At 36.2% G+C, this 22,705-nt stretch overlaps 1 protein-coding gene across 1 annotated transcript in view; it reads right to left on the bottom strand.

Annotated features, from left to right (window-relative positions):
- Positions 1-16,955: 16,955 nt before the first annotated feature.
- LOC131667640 (aromatic-L-amino-acid decarboxylase-like) overlaps positions 16,956-22,705 on the bottom strand; it is a 358,515-nt gene continuing 352,765 nt past the window's right edge. Inside the window, exon 3 of the mRNA XM_058941201.1 lies at positions 16,956-18,685. Coding sequence (XP_058797184.1) covers positions 17,192-18,685 — 1,494 coding nt within the window. The 3' untranslated portion in view covers positions 16,956-17,191. The remainder of the gene's footprint in view (positions 18,686-22,705) is intronic.

The following is a 22,705-nucleotide window of genomic DNA, read 5'->3' as shown; positions in this document are numbered from 1 at the left end:
TAATAATTAACATAGAAGGGATAGAGGCCAGGGAATCAAAGGGTTAAACCAAGGGACCCCCCACGAATATTGTTAATAATAATTGTTAACAATAATAATTATTATTAACATAGCCAGGGGGTCCAAAGGGTTAAGCCCGGTGGGGTCAAAGGGTTACAGACCCCCCGCAGGTGTGCTGGAACATACATTGCTATACTACTCAGATGAGCTCGAGTCACGTTAAATGCAAAACATATAATTCTTATATTCACTATACTCGTGAACCGAATACAATTGGCAGAGCTGGAATTTTACTGTGCATGCATTACTGTGCATGTCCTAATGGCATGCGAACAATCGGCTGTTGCTCTCATGTGACTGCCGTTATATACTTCTGTCACGTCGATACGAAAGAAAAAGTACGTGACGAATTATAAGTTATGATTTCAAACCAGGTATCGATAATTTAGTTTTCTATTGTACCAACCCTCCCGGGAAGATTTGTAAATCTATCTAGCGAGATAGATTAGTCTAAGCACGTTCCCACAATACTTCCGCGAATATTACTCACCGCATATTAAATTGGCAAAATCACAGGAAGGGGCACATCAGCCCACGGTATAAAAAGGCTGGATTGGAGTTCGCAATAGCAGTTACTCAGTATATAGAATACAGTACGCAATACACAATTTACGACTCAGTAGTTTCGCAAAGTTGTTTTTTAAGTCTAACTATCCGGCTACTTAGAACCGGGATTATTAAGTATTATAATTATCTTTAAACAATAAAATCTAAACTCAAGCGCAAACACCTGAGACTGTCCATAAAAAACCTCTTTTGAAACCCAATCCTAATAAGGTAAGGAACTATTTTATCTACTTAAAACGCCCTACATATAATAAAGGCGCTATCCCTTTAACCAACCTTTGCTTAAATCCTGACTAAGATCCAACCTTTACCAACGCGACATTACTTGAATATATTATTACGTCTGGCTGTAACATCATTTCGCCTAGACATAACAATTGGGGGCCCCTCATTCCTTGGTAATTAGGATCTTATCGCAAAATTACAATGGTCGAAACACCTTACGAACGAAAACTAATCACACTCAAAATACTAACAAAAAAAATTAGCGAAATAGAACCGAATTTTACAACAAACAGGGAACCTACGTTTACAGAATGTCTCACATATCTGCATCAAAGATTTCCACCCACCGAAACAAAGCAAATTACCCGAGTCGAAGAGTTACAAAGATTAAAATATAATTTACAAGACTACATTGATACAAACCCATTAGACTTTCTATGTAAAGATGACTTAATATTTGACATCCTCATTGAAATGACTAGTAAAAATTTAAATCCAGCATTCCTCCTTAACGCTATTACAGATATAAATTTTGAAAAATTAAAATTAGATAAAACTGAAATTCCATTACTCGAACTCATCGAAAATCAAACGGGTTACGAGACAGCAATTGAAAGTTCAGACACGTACAACGCGCCTATTACAAACGTATTTATGACTAACACACCGTCCGCTTCCAAATCACCAGAAATAACTCATAATAAATCGGAAAAAGTTGATTCCACTCCAACTCGACATTTTACCCCTACAAACAAAGCTAATTTTGCAAGCAGCCCATTTACTATGTATTATACGCCAGGGACTTTCAGAACGGGACTAATGAATTCCACACAAAACATAGTATCGCCAATAAAAAATTTTAGCCTGAAAGACGCTGTTAACTTCGTACCTAAGTTCGACGGATTTAACATACCCTTACACTTATTTATCGACGGTTGCCGAGAGGCACGCAGCATAGTCCCGACAATAAATGAAAATGATCTCACCAAGTTAATTAAAATTAAACTAAGCGGTGAAGCACTTAAAAGCGTGCAAGGAAAAACGTTTGATAATGTTGAACAAATGATTAAATTTTTGGACCTACTGTTCGGATCAGCAAAAACTTGTAATCAATTAACAGGCGAATTAGCAACGTTAAAACAAAAACGTGGTGAGAATGTAGTCACATTTTCTAATAGAGTGAAAACAGTGGCTGACGAACTTTTTGAGGCAGCAGTAAGGGAAAATCGAAACTATGCTGGATTTAAAAACCAACTTGAAAAAGACAAAGTAAAATTCTTCATCCGCGGTTTATACTGGGTCATCAAAGCACGTATGGGGGAAGCCGAAAATTTAGAATTAGCTACTACGAAAGCAATAGAAATTGAACGAGAATTCAACGTACAGGAACCTGAGGAAATAACCGAAACAGTAAAAGCGCTAACCCAACCTAAAATAGAGCCAGTTCGATTAATGAAAGCTGAAGATAGTAGCATCTGCCAAATTTGCAATAGACCAAAACACACGGCTAAAGACTGTTGATATCGGACACCGCAGAATCAAAATCAAACTCGACCAACTACGCAACAGCAACGGCAGCAGCCCAAACAGCAGCCGTGGGCGGAGCCTCGCGCGGCAGCTAACAATAACACTAATCCCCGCTCCAGCCATCAGCCACTTTGGGCCGCCCAAAATCAAGTAAAAACAAGCGCCCCAGCTAATTTAAATTCGCAAGAAAAGTTACAACAAACTAATTCCTCGATTTGCAATTACTGTAAAGAAACTGGACACTGGAAGAGTGATTGCGAAAAACGAAAACTCAGAAATCAAAAATTACAACAGGCGGAAAAAGACAAGGGTTCCCAGACACTCGGCGCTACCCGGGAGCCCCTGTAAATACAGCGCCTCAAACGTCGCACGCACAAAAAATCATCCTTTTACATTTTAACAGTCAGTCACCAACAATTCAACTCGAAATAAAAACAAGTAAACAAAAATTTAGCTTCATCGTAGACACCGGGGCAGCAGTCTCTCTACTTAAAATCTCAAGCAAACCAAACGGTGTCCACGTAGATATTTTTGACAGATATGAACTACGGGGGATCTCGCAAGAAAGTATCTCGACATTAGGAAAAGTGTCATTAACCTTTCATAACTTTGTACTAGAATTTCACTTAGTACCGGAAAATTTTCCTATATTAGAAGACGGTGTAATAGGAAGCGAGTCATTAAAAAAATACAGAGCGTATATTGATTACGCCAAGAATCTCTTAAAAATTAATGACTTGTTTTTCCCAATTATCACCGAAAGCAAGTCCTGTTACATTGGAGCTATTCCCGTAACAAAAAAAATTAACCAGGCACCCAGCAAAATACCTCTCGCAAACGAAGGACAGGCACAGCCTGGCAATAACTCCTTGCATTCGGTCGACGACCCTACTGGAAAACTACTGGACCTAGCAGTCGAAACTCAGAGGACGAATGCACCTGTATACAAAGCCCATGTTAAAAAAAATGGTCACGAGGCCATAAAACAAGGTGACATACTGACTCCTAAAGAGTATATACCTCAGCTGTCTGAAAACAAAATCCGAGAAGCACAAAAAAAATCAGATTCCGACAAACTGTACAACCTATCTGTTAATTACCTTTCCGAGAACTCAGAAAAAATTAACTCTGTACCTGTAACTTCTGGCATGCGCATGCAAACTCTGAAAAACGAATCCGATTTACTCTACGCTTTAAACAAAGCATCAGAAATGATTAAAAAATCAGAAAAATCAGAATCAGATTACCCGTCAATACAAGAATTAACTAACAGCATTATTAGTTGTTTAAATAATAAAGAATCTGAAATTAATAGCGATCGCTTATACCTGCTCGAAATACTAAAAAGGTACCTCGATCCAATTATTAAATCACAAAGTAACTTACAAAGGCCAAATATAGTTAATAACGCATTAAATGCATTATTAACGGCCCGCTCCATTATTAGGGGAAAAGTACCTAGAGCACATTGCACAGCACTGCTTGTTAACCCAAAAACTAATAATCGCCACGAAAGAGTCAAACAGTTACTTCAGTTGATTAAATTGGACCATATCAAACAAGATCAACGAACAAAAATTGAAGAAATCGTCGAAAATTACAGCGACAGATTTTTTGTTAAGGGCGACGAGCTCGGGGCCACGAGTATTATCGAGCACGAGATCTATACTACCTCCGAAGTACCTATCAGACTACGACAGTTTAGGCACCCCCCGCAGATCAGTAAATTTATAAATGAACAAATGCAGGAATTGCTAGAAAGAGGTATTATTGAAAAATCAACTAGCGCATATTGCGCACCAGTTTTTTGCGTGCCCAAAAAGAATACGGAAGATGGCGAACCGCAACCGCCGCGCATCGTGTTTGACTATCGCGCGCTAAATAAAATTATTCCAGATTATAATTTCCCAGTCCCTCTACCTGTCGACTTATTTGAACGAATGGCCGGTGCGCAACTATTTTCGTCATTTGATATGTATTCATCATATCATCAGATAAGTATTAAAAAGGAACACAGGCATAAAACGGCATTCCAATGCGAGTCAGGCCTGTATCAGTTTTGTCGCTCCCCCTTTGGACTTAAAACTAGCGCACCAGTCTTTCTGTCACTAATAAATGTACTAGTATCAGATTTAGAAAATGTAGTAGCATTTTTCGATGATATTTGCGTATATTCTAAAACATTCGACGAACACTGCGAGAGCATCATCGAGTTAATGAAACGCCTTCGTGAAACTAATCTGGTCCTCCATCCGAAGAAATGCAAAATTCTACGCCCAGAAATCGAGTACCTCGGTCATGTAATCTCGAAAGACGGACTACGCCCGTGCAACGACAAACTGCGCGCAGTAAAAGAATTCCCGGTCCCGCGCACGCCAAAGAATGTTAAACAATGGCTCGGCCTAGCAGGATACTATAGACGATTTATAGAAAATTTTGCTAAGATCGCCAAACCACTCACTATTCTATTAAAGAAACGCCAGCCGTTCGTTTGGGCGGAAGAGCAGCAAAAAGCTTTCGAGACGCTACGCGATAAATTATGCGAACCTCCGGTGCTCAGACACCCGGATTTCGACAGAACATTTTTTTCTTACCACTGACGCATCAAAAATCGGAATCGCAGGGTCACTTTCCCAATTTGACGACCAAGAGCGAGAACACGCTGTAGCATACATTTCACGTACCCTCACACCTGCTGAAAGTAATTACCCCGCTATCCGGCTCGAACTATTAGCAATAGTATGGAGTATTTCGCAATTCAGACCTTATCTGTACGGCCGAAAATTCATCATCATTACTGACCATAGACCTTTGGTACATCTATATTCAATAAGTGACCCAAATTCACAAGCAACTCACCAGCGACTATTATTACAAAATTTTAATTTCGAAGTCAGATATAAAAAAGGAGCATCGAATGTCAATGTAGATGCGCTCTCTCGAAATCCTATACAGGAAGTCGAACAGCTCAATAAGCATTTACAAGCAACTAGGCAAGATCCGGTTCAAGCACTGGTCTTGACAGCTCGACTAGATGATAATACAAAAAGGCCAGGAAATACGCACGCCATGACCACGCGATGCGCAAGGGGCCGACAACCAAGTGCAAAATACTTGGAAGCCATCAAATCCCTCCTGCCGCGTCAGAAAAAGAATCCGCCTCCTCAGGAAGTAGACACGTCAGTAACGGAAACCGACACGAATATTAATTATCCTACAGTTACTAAAAACACGTACTGCTCCGAAGGCAATAAAATTGGCACACAATATAATATGCATAATCAAGACTCTAAAAATAAACAGGACTCACAACCAAAACAAGATATGACCTCTTTAAAAGACGTGATGCTCGAAGACTCAGCCAACTCCCCTACCGCACCCGTGACTACGTTACCCAATGAAAACATTATCTATTGTCGGGATGCACTGTTTATGAGGCGAGACAATTACTTGTACTTCACTGATACCTTTGGTACCCCCCTGGATGAAGGCGCACTCAGTTTATTTAAACATGATAAACTACCACAAATGAACAAATTGCAATTAGCCGTTCCCACTACAGTCAAAATAGGAAACAAGATGCATTTTATTATCCCAATCCGTCATGAAACTAGAGAGACCACCGAAAACATTAGAAATTATACATACCAAGCACTGAAGCAATTAGCAATTGATTTAACTGAAAATAAAATTAAAACCATCAGTATAGCCCAAAGTAAAAAAATTGAGCTCGTCGATTTCTTTGAAATTTTACGTATGATAAAAAATACACTGGGACCTTCTGAAGTCAAGATCATAGTTTGTCAGGGACTTATAGTTTTCGCCCCCATCGAGCATCGTCAACAAGTAATCGAAGAAGCCCACTGTTCGGCTATAGGCGGTCATAACGGTTGCAATAGAACTTACAAACGCATCAAGAATAAATACTATTGGACACACCTGAAGGAAGATGTGCAAGAGTTCATTCAAAAATGCTTACCATGCCAATTGAGAAAATTAAATAGACATAATGTCAAACAAAGAATGATCATAACCGATACCCCGCCAGTCCCCTTTTTTAAAGTCAGCATAGACGTAGTAGGCCCACTCGAGCCTACCAAAACGGCAAACGCTTACTTACTTACCTGCATGTGCACGTTTACCAAATACGCTATAGCGGCACCCATGCCAGACCAAACAGCTACTACTGTAGCTGATAACCTTATTAAAAAACTAATATGTACCTTTGGAGCACCTAACGTCATAGTAAGTGACAGAGGCACTAATTTCACTTCAAAACTAATGAAACGTATTGCAGCTCGCTTCAAAATTAAGCATATTACTACAACGGCTTATCACCCGCAGGCTAACAATGTTGAACGAATTCATTTATCGTTAATCGAGTATCTAAAAATGTTCACTTCCAAGACCAAAAATTGGGACGAGTATGTCGAACTTGCTATATTTAATTATAATACAAGCTGGCACAGCAGCCACCAGTTCTCACCATGGGAACTGCTGTTCGCTCGCAAGCCACGCCTACCAAGCACGGAGCCCCTGCTAGAGCAAGATTTACTACCTACCTACGAAGGCTACGTGGAAAACTTGGTTAAACAGTTACACAATATACATGAAATAGCTAGAGAAAAATTAATAACATACAAAGAAAAAACCAAAATGCAATATGATAAAAAAACAAATCCTAACAAATTCAGAATCGGTCAATGGGTTTTTCTAAAAAGCGGCCCAAAGCCTCATAAACTCACAGGCAGTCACTTTGCCGGTCCCTACTTGGTCCTGGAAGTGGGAGAAAAAGAAAATATTAAAATAAAAATAAACGAAAAAGAAACTCGAACGGTCCACGCCAATCGTTTAAAGAAATCGTACATCGAAACAAGTAGTAATTGAAAAATTATGTTTCAGATGAAAGCAGTAATTCTGAGCATCTTTGTTCAACTATACGTCAAAATAGTCACTTCTTTCATAGCCTATGATTGTTTTCAACGTTTTACTAACTTCACTACCTTCTCTCTTGTAGATATTGCTGAATGCGACATTCCTAATCCAATAATCAATTCTACGATAACTGAAATATCCCTCCTCCAACTTAATGATTTTGCAACTATAAAGGTCCGTTACTGCAAAATAGAGGTCAAACGATCAGCCAAGACATGCGGCGCGCTCTCTCACGAATGGTCCCCCCCTTTTTCCGAAATAGAATATATTAAGGAAGTAACACGAGAAGAATGCGTTAAAATGCACTCTTATCGAATAATGACTATCGGCGATAACCTAGTACAAAACTTAATGATAAATCAAACAACCGTACACCCGATAGAATTGGCAGGATACATTGCCCCAGACGGCACTTGCACTAACGCAGGAAGTTTCTCCGACCCTTACGGCACATTCAGCAATGTACACGTTACCGGCTATGTTAAAGTATCACTCGAAGAAAGATTTAACTCTGTAACACTCGAAACAAATAAAATCAAACTCGAGTCCGGAACTTCTTGTCAATTTACTGAAGAACGTTGCATTGATAGCATATTCGGATACGCATTCTGGGACAGAACCGAGTCTCAGGCATGCCAGGCCAACAAGTATACTAATCTATATTCAGGACCCGTCACTAAAGTAACAGAGATCGGCAATGAACGAAGACCACTTTATGTATTAGATTCTGAGGATATATCTTTTGCTTTCAAAGACCTCGGTAAAATGATACAATGCGGTTTTGAAATTATTAAAACAGAACATCCGAGATTATTCATATTAGAAAATCGGCTCGGTGAACATTTCATTTCTAACAGAGTTAAAAATATGCACGATCTAGATCTTTTCACTTATGTAAATTCAAAAATATTATTTGTTGAAAAACATATCAAAAATCATTTGCAAAAATTATACCACGACGTATTACTACAGCAATGCGAATTAGAAAGAAAAGTTATTACTAATGCGTTAAACATTGCCACTTTATCCCCGGACCTTTTAGCATATTATTTAATGAGAGAACCCGGATACATGGCCATGATGGCGGGTGAATTAGTACACATTATCAAATGCGTACCTGCAGAAGTCAAAGCTAGAAAGGCCGAAACGTGCTACCAAGAATTACCGGTCACGCGCGGTGAGACTCCGATGTTTATCACACCTCGTACGCATATAATAAAACAATACGGAACCAAAACCGCTTGCGATACTAAAATGTCGGTAATGTATAAGTTCGGTGACTCATGGGTAAAAGTTATTCCGGATGTCACTAGTCAGGAAACTCCACACATAATCAAACCACAGGCCAAGCAAAGTTGGGAATATAATAGCCCCATAAACACGGCAACAAGCGGAATTTACACATATAACGACATTGAACACCTTCGCACGTTCATAATGTTCCCTACAGAACGGAACGCGGTCCTTAATCAAATCGCGCTCGGTTTCGCTGGAAAATCCAATCTAGCCCCGGGAATATCCATAGCTAAACTACTCGACGAAGATACCCTGAACCGTATTGCGAATTCCACTTGGGAATCGCTATGGAGTCGATTCATTACATTCGGATCGGCGAGTGCCGCTGTTTTGGCCATCCTTATGATCTTTAGAGCAATTAAGTTTGTCCTTGATACCATTATACATGGTTATGCCCTTCATTCCCTCTATGGCTTTAGCATACACCTACTTGGCGCATTCTGGAATTCTTTGACTAACTTGCTACTTTACCTAGCTAGGAAACCTGAAAGAGAAACAAACCCAGACAAATTAAACAAGGAAGCCCCGTCGGCAATACAGCCTGAAGAGCGAACTACTATCTTTAAAATCGAACGTGACAATCAATTGACCCAGAAACCAAGCTACACACAGAGACAGATATATCCAGTATTATCAGAACCAGAAATTCCACCATTAATCAACAGAATATAAACGTCAACAATAGCTATATGTCTGAAAACATGGATCACAGAGCCAAAAGAAAACTACTAGAAGACTTGATAATAGAAAAAAAGAGATTAAGTATATCAACTCAAATGCAAGACGAAACCGCAATAGAATTCGGACACAGAATAAATACATATTTACAAAAATACATTGTCATGGGGAAGGCCGCGCAAATGTTTTTATTCGAAGTTACAGAAGACGAAACTCAGAGAGAAAAATTAGCTATTTATATTTTTATTAAGGGCCTCAAACATGAAATCAGACGCTACGTTTGCCCTTTTACCTTTTACAACAAACTACAAGACGCACGCTTACACGCCATACAAATAGAAAAGAATCTAATAGACATCAATCACATCAAAAGAAATTCGATCCGCCCCATATCGGAGTCTTTTAGAAAATAACAACACTGAACATTACATTATTTTCTTTTTTAGGATACTGACAAGTAACTACAAACATTGCAGTAGCCACCAGGTGCTAAACACCGAAAGACCTCACCCGTTACCAATCTCCTTCCACAAAATGTACACGAGTAACACTAATGAACCATCCCCCCCCCCCCCCCCCCCCCCCCCAACAAAATACCTCACACTGAAAACACGTTGCATAACAAATCAAATTTAATAGAAGCAGAGGTTACCTATTATGTAAATAGTAACTTTTCACCTACTTGCACAAGTTGTCATTACACCCTACCCATACAACAACAATTATCATATAACCTTGTCTATGTCAAAATCATCGGTCCTCACAGACCACCATACGCCATACGATGCATTAAATGCACAGACTGCATACATCATGTCGTTCTACACTATCCCAACCTAGAGTTACCTACAGACTCAATTCCTAAACCGCCCGGCATTAACAGCCTTTTACCTTTCCGAACAAAAAACATCCGCTCTTTAAAGCAATTTCATGAACACTACTCTAACTGCTTACAAATAGCCATGAAATATATAGCAGAGATAAGGGATATCCTTGAGAGACACACTGACCAAAACACACCTACACAAACACATTACACCGCTAGTAATCATCGCGACATCCAAGATAAAAATACAATGCTCAGCGAACTACTCAAACCCAGTACCACTTATCCTTCCGACTCGTCCCCACGAGTAGCACCGCTCCTGCTTCGTAGAAACTATAACACCTCCCCAACCACACTAATAAACATCTTTGACCAAATAGACAATTGGGAATGGATGGAGCTTTTTAACAAAATCGCTGTCAACGCTAGACAGAAATTCTAAAAAAAAAAGGGAATATAAAAAAAATCAACTCTTCCAGCTAACACCAGCAAAATGCCCTTACCCAGAGTACTTTTCGTCAGTCTACTAACTACCGTTATATGCCAAAATCAGCCAACTACAAAGCAATATGATAGTCAGCCTGGAATCGCTTTTGAAAAAGGACCTACCATACGATTTATTCAAGAAAAATGGAATATTATCACCGCTCTCGACATCAACTTAGTGCTTAACTCTCATCAGAATTTCACCCAAACGCTGGAAAAAATATCTGCAGCTTGCAACACAATCGAGATAAACGATTTCATCAAAAATTCTATATACACAGCCTACGAAGAAACAAAAAAACTCCAACACATCAACGAAGCAGTCAGCACCTCTCTCAACGCGTACGCTTTTGACACACCCAACGGGGGACGGGATGCCCTAGCATCGCTGGACAGCCTCTTACTCGAACATGCCGATAAGGCCCTTAAAGATGTCTTGAATATGCGCGAGAGTAATTCGACCGAACAAATGGGCGAGTATGACTTAACTTATATTACCGAAAATAATTTACAATCAGAGACAAATCTTCTGCTTTTTAGAAAATCTCGCGCAGATTTCATTACTAGCGCAATGAGCCCAGTATATAACTCTACACACATTAGCCTTATTTTAGCCGAAATTAACGACATTTTACATAAGTTTACTTACATATCAACCGAAGTACGTCAACTCCTGCAAAACAAACAATTTTCTTTCAATCCGCAATTTTTGCTAAACGCGATAAAAACTATCAAAGCAAGCACTAATTCAAAGTTGCCAGTACATATGTCAAAAATCAATATCATAACACTACAACAAATTGCAGAAGTTAACGTAGTCTACTTTCGTAAGAACATCATTGTCGAAGTAGCTTTTCCCCTTGTCGCAAGCAGCAATACACAAACTTACAAATTGTATTCACTGCCAGTATTCCAGTATCCAAACAAAACTAACCAAATCGCTAAATTCATTAGACCACAAAGTGATTACCTGACTGTGACAGAGGGAGAAGCTACCTATACCTTTGTAAGCAAGAATTTAATTGATAACGAGTGTAAACGTATTTTTTCCTTCTATATGTGCCCATGCCCGACTATACGCAAGCCAAACAATAATTCCTGCGAGTTTAGCCTGTTAACATCACCGGAAGAGTCAAATCTCGTATTTTGCCAACTTGAAACTAGCTCCGAAACTAACTATTATCTTATACCAACGTTACAAAGTAATGTTTTGCTATACTCAGTGAATCTCAATACTTCCTTTGATATTAATTGTAACGGCATAGTACAACCTTTTCCTTTGAATGGTACCGGATTGATACAGATTCCCCAGCCATGCGAACTTAGAACGAGCCACCATATTTATTTAGGGGCTAAGAAAAAACTAAATGCGGAAAATTTTGTAATTCCAAAAATCTCTTTGGTAACTACAGACAAAATAGTAATGAAAAGCCCAAACACAAACAGTAGTCAGAACAGTCACGAGCACTCGGACCGAGCGAAGTTATTGCACGTATATTTAACTTTAGGTGTAACCATTGTAATCGTTGTCGTATCCGTAATCGCAATAAGTTGCATACTTTGCGCATACAGAGTGTGCAGTGACAGAGACCGCGGTTTCGAAAATATACCAATGCAAGAACTTAATCCACCCTTAACTCCTCAAAAAAGAATGATCTGCAAATCTGCACAGACATTACTTGACGGAAAATATTTTAGACTACCAAACAACTACGACACTCCTCACTCCCCACCCGTGGCCGTGCAAGCGGTCCCACTCCAAAAATCCGAAACAATAGACACTCCTCCAATTCTCTCCACTCCCTAAAATAAAGAAGGTACAAAAACACCAATATACCCTCTGTCATATCAGACACTCCATAAAATTAGCACGATGAAACGCACAGCAGCTACCACACTCGGCCCACCATGCAAGAAGGCAAACCGATCTTGGACAACGGAACAAATATGCAACAATTGGACATCGGCATCAACCAGGACACGACTATTCGCAAGATGGGAAAACCGGGAGGCCCAGACGAGCATGCAGCATCCCGAACCGCCGCTATTAGACGACGATGGAAGCTGGAACTACCACGAGCTGACCCGGTATATTTTCCAGGAGACTCATCACGGGCATCTTCACTTAAAGTTCCTCTTCGAAGAAACCTATGGAGGAGAGGGATTCGGACGAGCCCCTTTCCATCCATGCCGTGTGTGCGGACAAGACACCGCACATTGGCAAGGATGTTTCTTTTGCCGAGCACGCGTTGCAGCCGCTCCCAAGGACCAACAACTAGCCATGGAGGCCGAATGTGTCCGCCCCGAGCATTTTATGCTCAGCAATGCCCCTTGTGCCAGATGTATTGGCAAGGAATTTTTACGTAGATTCCAGAGGAGCTTGCAGTTTCATCATTTGGAGTTACTATGATCCTATCCCCAGTCCTTCCATTTCTTATAATAATAAACAATAATGATAGTTACAAAATATATATATAAAAACAAAAAAAACACACACATACAAAAATAATAATTATATAAAAAAAAAAAAAAAAAAAAAAAAACAAAAACTATATATCAAATAATTGCAGTAGCGTTCGGAGAACGCTAGTCCCTTGCTCTATCAGCAAAGGACTCCGAGGGGTGGGCATGTCACGTCGATACGAAAGAAAAAGTACGTGACGAATTATAAGTTATGATTTCAAACCAGGTATCGATAATTTAGTTTTCTATTGTACCAACCCTCCCGGGAAGATTTGTAAATCTATCTAGCGAGATAGATTAGTCTAAGCACGTTCCCACAATACTTCCGCGAATATTACTCACCGCATATTAAATTGGCAAAATCACAGGAAGGGGCACATCAGCCCACGGTATAAAAAGGCTGGATTGGAGTTCGCAATAGCAGTTACTCAGTATATAGAATACAGTACGCAATACACAATTTACGACTCAGTAGTTTCGCAAAGTTGTTTTTTAAGTCTAACTATCCGGCTACTTAGAACCGGGATTATTAAGTATTATAATTATCTTTAAACAATAAAATCTAAACTCAAGCGCAAACACCTGAGACTGTCCATAAAAAACCTCTTTTGAAACCCAATCCTAATAAGGTAAGGAACTATTTTATCTACTTAAAACGCCCTACATATAATAAAGGCGCTATCCCTTTAACCAACCTTTGCTTAAATCCTGACTAAGATCCAACCTTTACCAACGCGACATTACTTGAATATATTATTACGTCTGGCTGTAACATCATTTCGCCTAGACATAACACTTCCTATCATTCGCCAGCTTTCAATCAAGAATTTTGAGACTTGCACACGAATTAACAAAGATTTTGAACGAGAAGAGGTTACTCCTACCATTGACGTAGACACCGATAAGGATGACAATATAAACTCCGAAAAGAATGAGAGTATGGATACCGACGAGGAATAAACTTGTCTGCTTGTCTTATTATTGATAACCCTTTCATCGATTTTTTCTACTTACTAATTAGTTATGAATATATTTATATTTAATACTTAGAAACTATATGTGCAATATGCAAAAATATAAATGTAATCTTTGTTATTAATATTGTGTGATATATAAAAAATAGGAATTAATATTTCTAGAATGTATATACATAAATATTTAACAGTATTTGAGAACTTCTTTATTCTAATAAATAAAAACTAGAAATTATGAGATTAAAGTGTATATTTTCTTATTGATAGTAATGTTGAATGATCCTATAACGAACAAAAAGCTTACTCTTGCAAAAAATTTAAAAAAAATTTTAGTAGTGTAACGGTCCTATATATGAGCTATTTATTAAATTATTAAATGACTGCAACTAGTCTAACGTATTTATCTGTTTAGTCAAAACAATACATTAAGCGGCGCTACCTCACTGTTTACGCGAATGTATACAAATAAGAGTCGAGTCAAAACAAACAGCATGACGTCACAAAATAATAGACATAGATATAATGATCCATAATATTGAGAAAAATATGTTAATTATATATAATTTGAATATAACAAAGTATCGATTATATAGATTTTAACATGCAGATTCACAATATCTCATTCAATTATAAATTAATAATGAATATCAATATGTAAAGTTAATTTATTTATTAACATATGAAATATTAGAAAAATATAAATAATTTATATGTAAAATGAATAAGCATAGAACATGAGTAAGAATTGGTTTCATTAATAACAGCTAAATAACAACTGTTATTAATAAATAAACAATTAATAATTTATTTAAACAATAAGCTATATATAGAACGAAAATATTAAGTTAATACTTGATAATGATAATTTTATGATTTAGAAATCTTAGATAACTAATCTAATAATCGCATATTAAGATTAGAAGAAAACCGTTACAAATATGAAAAATTAGTCATAATTCAAATGTTATTAATTAATTTAAATAATTAATTTTGGAAAATACTTCCAAAATTAATTAACTATAAAGTTATATGAAATTTTAATAATTTTCTATTGTAAATAATGTAATATCACGTTAATTAACTTTATTAGTTAATAACTTTTGACGACACTATTGGCGATAATTGTATATTGTATAAAATCAACAAATAACTAATTCTGTAAAATTTACATGTGTTAAAAACTTAATATTAATGGTTATTTACTTGATCATAAATGTATGTTCGTATCACTTATAAATAAAATAATTCGAACTCTCGTAAACTAACTAATAAGTAATTTCCAAAATTAATTATTTAAATTAATTAATAACATTTGAATTATGACTAATTTTTCATATTTGTAACGGTTTTCTTCTAATCTTAATATGCGATTATTAGATTAGTTATCTAAGATTTCTAAATCATAAAATTATCATTATCAAGTATTAACTTAATATTTTCGTTCTATATATAGCTTATTGTTTAAATAAATTATTAATTCTTTATTTATTAATAACAGTTGTTATTTAGCTGTTATTAATGAAACCAATTCTTACTCTGTTCTATGTTTATTCATTTTACATATAAATTATTTATATTTTTCTAATATTTCATATGTTAATAAATAAATTAACTTTACATATTGATATTCATTATTAATTTATAATTGAATGAGATATTGTGAATCTGCATGTTAAAATCTATATAATCGATACTTTGTTATATTCAAATTATATATAATTAACATATTTTTCTCAATATTATGGATCATTATATCTATGTCTATTATTTTGTGACGTCATGCTGTTTGTTTTGACTAAACAGATAAATACGTTAGACTAGTTGCAGTCATTTAATAATTTAATGAATAGCTCATATATAGGACCGTTACAGTAGAAATAATTTTGGAAGTTTTATAATAATAATATAATACATGTTTTCGACTATTTTTTCTTGTGCAAAACTCAATTGTACTACTGGTTATGTCGTAGGATTAACTTGGAAAGTACCTGACGCTGAAAGCCACTGAAAAACTCAGTTTTTGCTTCTAGCGCTTTACAGATAGATCCTAGGATAAAATCAATAGCATCATCGTATTCTACCTAAAAAAATACATGGAAAAAATATGTTACACTTTTGTCTTCGGTACATTATATGATGAGAAATCTGAATGTATTCTGCCCATTCCATTTCCAGAGTGTTACATGAAGGTTGTAAATACAATAATCGATTTGTCATGATGTAATAGTGCTAAAAGTATTATACATATTTAAAATGTATTTTTTCACGTAGAATACAGTGATGCTATTGATTTTATTCTAGGATCTACCGGTAAAGCGCTAGAGGCAAAAAATAGTATTTTTTAGTGATTTTTATGTCTTTTGAGGTTCTTTCCATAGCTCGAAATATCTGAAAAAATTCAGAGATATTTTTTTAATGGAAAATAACAACATATTTTTCCCAGACACGTATCTGTTGTTGTTTTCGTAATATGGAATTTTGAAATGTTCAAGTAGCTCTAAAAATTTAAATTTAGCGCCAAAAATATTTTGATCCATATAGTTTTGTAGCGGTAGAAAAAGCCTGCAACGTTTATATCAAAATTTTTGTTTTATCTCTAAAACTGATCAAGATATCGTGAAAAAAAACTGAAAAATACAAAATTTTGTCTAATTTTACTCTATAGGGGTCCAGGGTTCTGAAAATCTAAGTATAGAGATTTTTTTACATGTCAAACATAATGGCTCAGTCACTTTTTTATATCTGTAGGGGCTGATTTAACTATCTTATTCAGCTAGACCCTTTGTACATAACATCTTTATATAAGTGATAGGTTAATGTTCAATATTTTCATTTTATTAATTCCTTCCTTATTGACATTAAATAATTAAATATTCAATTCATGATCAACAATATTATGCTATCATTACTGATTGTCTTACAGAAATGAATTTCTATACAATTTTTGTGAATAGTTATACACTTTAATAAATTTAATAGTTATCATTTTACGTATTTAAATATTTTATTGTGTGCAAAATCAGTTTCATTTAACATGAAGAATTCACAATTGTTTAATAAATAACCTAAACTCAAAATATTAAATAAGAAGTTCGGCTCACGGAAGTGATCGAAGGTGATCTCTTTTTTTAGGGATCGTACATCTTTCAATATTCTACCTGCTATCACAAAAAACATCTTCTTCAATAGCTGACACATGATCGCTAGAACAACGTGCTTCTTCAACTACCATGATAGGAGTAGCGCCATCGTGAAGACTAGTTTTCGAACGAGAACGTTTATAAGCATCCCGTGAAACTGCGCGGGTGAAACTAAATTTACGTACAAGTTTTTTGTTAAGAAGAGATGGACTTTTGGGACTATTGATGAGTTCAGTAAAATTACTAATTTTTTCATTAAGTTTATTATAATGTCCAGAAAGAACCTCAGTTGCATGATTCTCAATTAGCCGAAAAGCTGCGTCTATCTGCTTTTCACATGCATGTTCGTGGATAACGCAAAATCGAAGTGCGTAAGTTTGCTTTACTCTTGCTGGTATCATATGAAGACTTCCTGAAGCATTAATATTAGCCAAAAGCTCTTGATTTATATTATCGCTTCCACGTAGTCGAAAACAAACGAGACCAAGGCGAACTTCATTAAGGAGCTCAAAACGTTGATCACGGCATAATTGCGCTTCAAATCTCTGTGCTAATTGAATGTGATTGCGTACATAAGACTGAAGACCTAAGAGTCCGTAGGAACGTAATACAAACCATAGTTTCAGTGAACGAAAGCGTCGACTTAAGGGTATACCCCAATGACGATAATCTATTGATTCAGCAGAGTTTGCATGTTGCAAATAGAGTGGATCTACAACTAGTGCAGAAGTTAACTTTACGCGATCACGAACCCACAAGCATGAGCAATCAAAATTAACCAGAAGCCATTTATTCGGATTTGTATTGAATGAATCAGCAAAATCTATACCCGTCATTAGTTCACGCAATTCTGGACAAATAAAACTATTGCCGGCGTAAGCTGCATCTACATGAAGCCAAGAATTCGGAAAATTTTTACACACTGGTCCAAGCTCATTCAAACAATCAAAACTACAACTGCCTGTTGTACCGAGTGTTGCTAAAACGTAAAATGGTACTAAACCCTTTGCCGTATCATCTAACATAGCCGTCTCAAGAATAGACCCACGAAGACTTCCATGTTCATCTGTTTCAAGCACGCGTAATTTTACCAAACATATCATAGCTGCTTTTTCTACACATGAATGTGCCTCTTTGGAGCAGTATGCAACAAGTTTTGTTAAGAAAGTTGCCTCTTCAAAAGAGGGCTCTTGAATATGTAATTTTCTCAGTGCATAGCTACGTGCTGCTAACATTGTTACAAGAACGCATTCTGAAGCTGATCCTTGGATAACTCCTCCACCATTACTGTAAATGTCCTTGTCTTCTGCAAGAAACTCTTTGGGTAAACCCAAGGCTTTTCCAAACCAGTCAAGAACAATTGTCTCAAGTTCAGTACAAGCGGGTGAAGCAGCCCATGAAAATCCAATACAGCCGATTCCATCGGATAGCATGTCTCCCAATATAGAAGGAAACGAATTCCCCGCCGGAAAATACGCGTGAAAACGTGGATGCTGCCAATGTGTTACCTGCAACAAATATAGATAATTCATATAAGTTTATCTTTGAATTATTATATTCTTAAATAAATAAGCAAATAAATAAAAGTTTATTTTTAAATTATTATATTCTTCCATCTTGTGTCACTTCATAGATAGTTCATTATAAGTTTCTCCAAATATTCGGTTCTTCAAATTGACAGTATCTACTAAGTGATCATATAACGCAGCTCCACGGGAAAAAAAGTTGTGTGTACGAAACACAAACCATGATATCTATACGTTTTCGAGATCACTGGATCCGATTTCGAGGTCCGCTTGATCTAGTTAATTCAAGTTTAGGTCAGATCAAGGTCAAATTCAGAGAGAGCACTGCAAATAAAATATACCAGTGAATTTACATGTTTTCGAGGTCGCTGAATTTGAATCTGAAATCTGTTTAACCCGATCAACTGGAAGTCAAGGTCAGATCAAGGTTAAATTCAGAAAATGCATTGAAAACGGAGTAGAAAAGTATATTACCACGTTTTATTGATCGCTCATCCAAAATCCGAGGTCCGCTTTACTCGATTAGCTCTGGCTCAAAGTCAGATCAAAGTCAAATTCAGAGTTCATTGCAAATGAAGTAGAAAAATATATTTACATCTATTGTGATTCATGCTCTTGATAAAACATCTTTCTAATTTAATTTCTTCTGCTATATCGCACTCGTTTATCACAAAACGATCTCAGGAGTGGTTTCCTTTTGCGCTTCACGCCTATTTTCTGTGCTTCTTTTTTTAACTTCTAGTAGAAATCTGCCATCATATTGACATTCCATCGTCCTTGATACCGTTTTTCCATCTTTTTGATGTCTTGATGGAAACTCTCTCTTTGTTTTTTACTGTAAGTATCTAAGTTAATTGGGAAGTAGTCAATGTGAGAATCAAGACAATGTAATTTCAAGTTCATATTACAGCTTAATGCTCCGAAATTTTTATCTATTTCAGCTGCTATTTCTTTATAGTTTTCACTATTTCAATAACCCAGGAAAACTGTTACAGTTCTTTTAAAACAATTTCATACAGCTTTTTCTTTATTATTCATATGTTCAATAAAACTATCTCTGAGCATTATTAGGCCCATCGAAAACGTCTTCTTTCAATTTTGCTTTAGATTGTTTTGGAAATTTTTGTTTTAAGTACTCATAACATTTTCCTTTATTCCCTTATTCAGGGATTTCATAAATTGCTTCATTAGGTCTAATTTAATATGTAGTTTTCGTAATAGGGAAGAAGCATTCAAGCCATTCTTTACAATATCAGAAAAACCGTCGTTAGTATATTGTATCGATGTAAATGGACTTATGGATGAGTTAGCACCTCGTGCTTACAAAGATGATGAGTGGAAACTTTTTTTTGGATTTTTCAACGCAAAGTCTGAAAGCAGTGTTACGTCATAATACGAATGTCTATGCATAAATATCAGTAGTACATTCAACAAAATTGAAAGATAGCTATGAAGATATTCAGTTAGTTTTAAATAAAATAGAATTTGCAGAACATAAGTGGTTAGTTTGTGGAGATCTCGAAATATAAACAGTCATTTTAGGGCAGCAAACTGGATTGATCCTTGTTTCTGATGTGAGTGAGATAGTTGTGTTCACAAGAATCATTACACCAAGAAAGTATAGACTCAAAGAACTTCACTTCAGGTTGATTCTAAGAATGTAATCCTTAAAACTCTGGTGAATATAAAAAAATACTTCTCCCACCCCTACATATTAAATTAGGATTAATGAAGCAATTTATTAAATCCCTAAATAAGGCAAATGAAGGAAAATGTTACGAATACTTAAAACGACATTTACCAAAAATATCTAAAGCTTAATTGAAAGAAGACGTTTTCGATGGGCCAGAAATTAGAAAAATGCTCAGTGATAACACTTTTATTGAACATACGAGTTGATAAAGAAAAAGCTTCATGGAATAGTTTTAAAAGAACTGTAATAAATTTTCTGAATAATAGAAAAAGTGAAAAATACAAAGAAATATTAGCTGAAATGGTTAAAAAATTTTGGGCATCAGGCTGCAATATGAAATGGAAATTACATTGTCTTGATTTTCACATTGACTACTTCCCAATCAACTTAGGTGTTTACAGTAAAGACCAAGGAGAGAGATTCCATCAAGACATCAAAAAGATTAAAAGACGGTATCAAGAATGATGAAATGTAAATATAACGGTAGATTTCTACTGAAAGTTAAAGAAAGATGCAGAGAAAATAGGCTTGAATCCCAAAAGGAAACCACTCCTGAGATCGTATTATGATAAACGAGTGTGGTATAGCAAAAGAAATTAAATCAAAAAGATGTTTTATCAAGTGCATGAATCACAATAGACGTAAATATATTTTTCTACTTCATTAGCAATGAACTCTGAATTTGACTTTAATCTGACTTTGAGCCAAAGCTAATCGGGAAAGCGGACCTCGAAATCGTATTCAGCAACCTTGAAAATTTATAGATATCATAGTCTTGTTCTTCGCACATACAACTTTTTTTTCCGAGGCGGAGTGTAATCAGTGATTATAATAATAATTCATGATAAAGCGAGTAATTGAAAATCTCATATCAAGCAGCTTATTGATCAACAATTCGTGAACTGATAATTAAGTATTACGCACCATTTGCTCTAACAGAATTTCAAATCGTATTAATATACCCACATGCTTATACACAAATATAAGACTATAGATAATGTTGAACGGAAAATAAAAGTTACAAGATATAACATGATGATGTGTTGTTTCCTTCGATAATGATTTGTGCTTACAGTACAAACATTCAAAACTTATAATACTGAGCATTATAAAGCCAAAGCTCCAGAAAAGTGAACGCTGCCTTCTTCCGTTCCGTAACCGATGAAATAATATTCACCAAATCTCGCCCTAATTAGAACACCTTTCAATTGCATCCAGAGCAGATAATTAATGCAAAAAGGAGTCCATTTCGGGAAAAAACGCGGAGAAAAATAAAGGATAAATCGTTATACACTCCCACAGATCGGTACAAAGCGGAAGTACTAATATACTGAATGCAATCAGATTGACCTAGTAAAAGTAACAGACAGCAATAAGCACGATCAAACTGCTGTGTACCATTTACAGTACTTTAAGCGCTACATACCTATACACGAACGCTAACCATCTACCACGGAATTGGGATACGTACACATACCTATACACACGTGACCGACGACGAGAAGCGCTCCGGAAAACACCACAAAGACTAGTACCGAGATGTGACGTACTCACGCAATAGTGACAGCGGCCATTTTGAGTCACTTATACTACCTAATCAAGAGCAAGTGAAGTAGACTAAACAAGAGTGAGTGCGATAAACTAAACAAGAGCAAGCGAGACAGACTAAGCGAAAGCAACATATAGAGTACAGAAAATATTGCGAATAATGCAAATTAAATCAAAGTTGAAATTGGCGCTGCGAAATTGACCATACGTAATAAAATACGAATAGATAACGTATGACTGACAAATTATATCGAGGAAATTAAATATGCGTGAAATGAATGACATTGAAATGAAATGAAGTAAAAACGACAAATTAAATTGCATTTAACTATGGATATATGTAATGACCGAAGAATGCTTGTTGAAATATATGAAAATTACAATGCAGAAGCAAGTAAAATAGAGAATAATCAAATTGTATGCATACAAAAATACTTTAAATAGGTTAATCATATACGAGGTGAACCATTTTAATCAATACACCAAGATTTTTCCGCCTAGGTAATGTTTAGCAAAAAAATGTTTCATACGAAAGTTCTTGGACTCGGAAGAGGACATATCTCTCTGACCTTGTCTTAGACTTTGGAGGTCACTTTCAAGATCATGTGAAGTTCAGCCTTATTTTTTGAATAGGAACCCCTATTTTTGACCTCGTATTCGGAAAAAGCGGGAAACTCTACGTTCAGATGAAGTAACATAGTCGGGGTCCGGTTGATCCTCATAGATCATGTAGCGGTCAAACAAATGAATACTCGTGTTAT

Source organism: Phymastichus coffea, unplaced genomic scaffold, assembly GCF_024137745.1.
Source record: "Phymastichus coffea isolate CEN01 unplaced genomic scaffold, Cenicafe_Pcof_1.1 PCOF00005, whole genome shotgun sequence".
NCBI classification, from domain to species: Eukaryota; Metazoa; Arthropoda; class Insecta; order Hymenoptera; family Eulophidae; genus Phymastichus; species Phymastichus coffea.
This window is presented reverse-complemented; position numbering and strand designations above follow the sequence as displayed.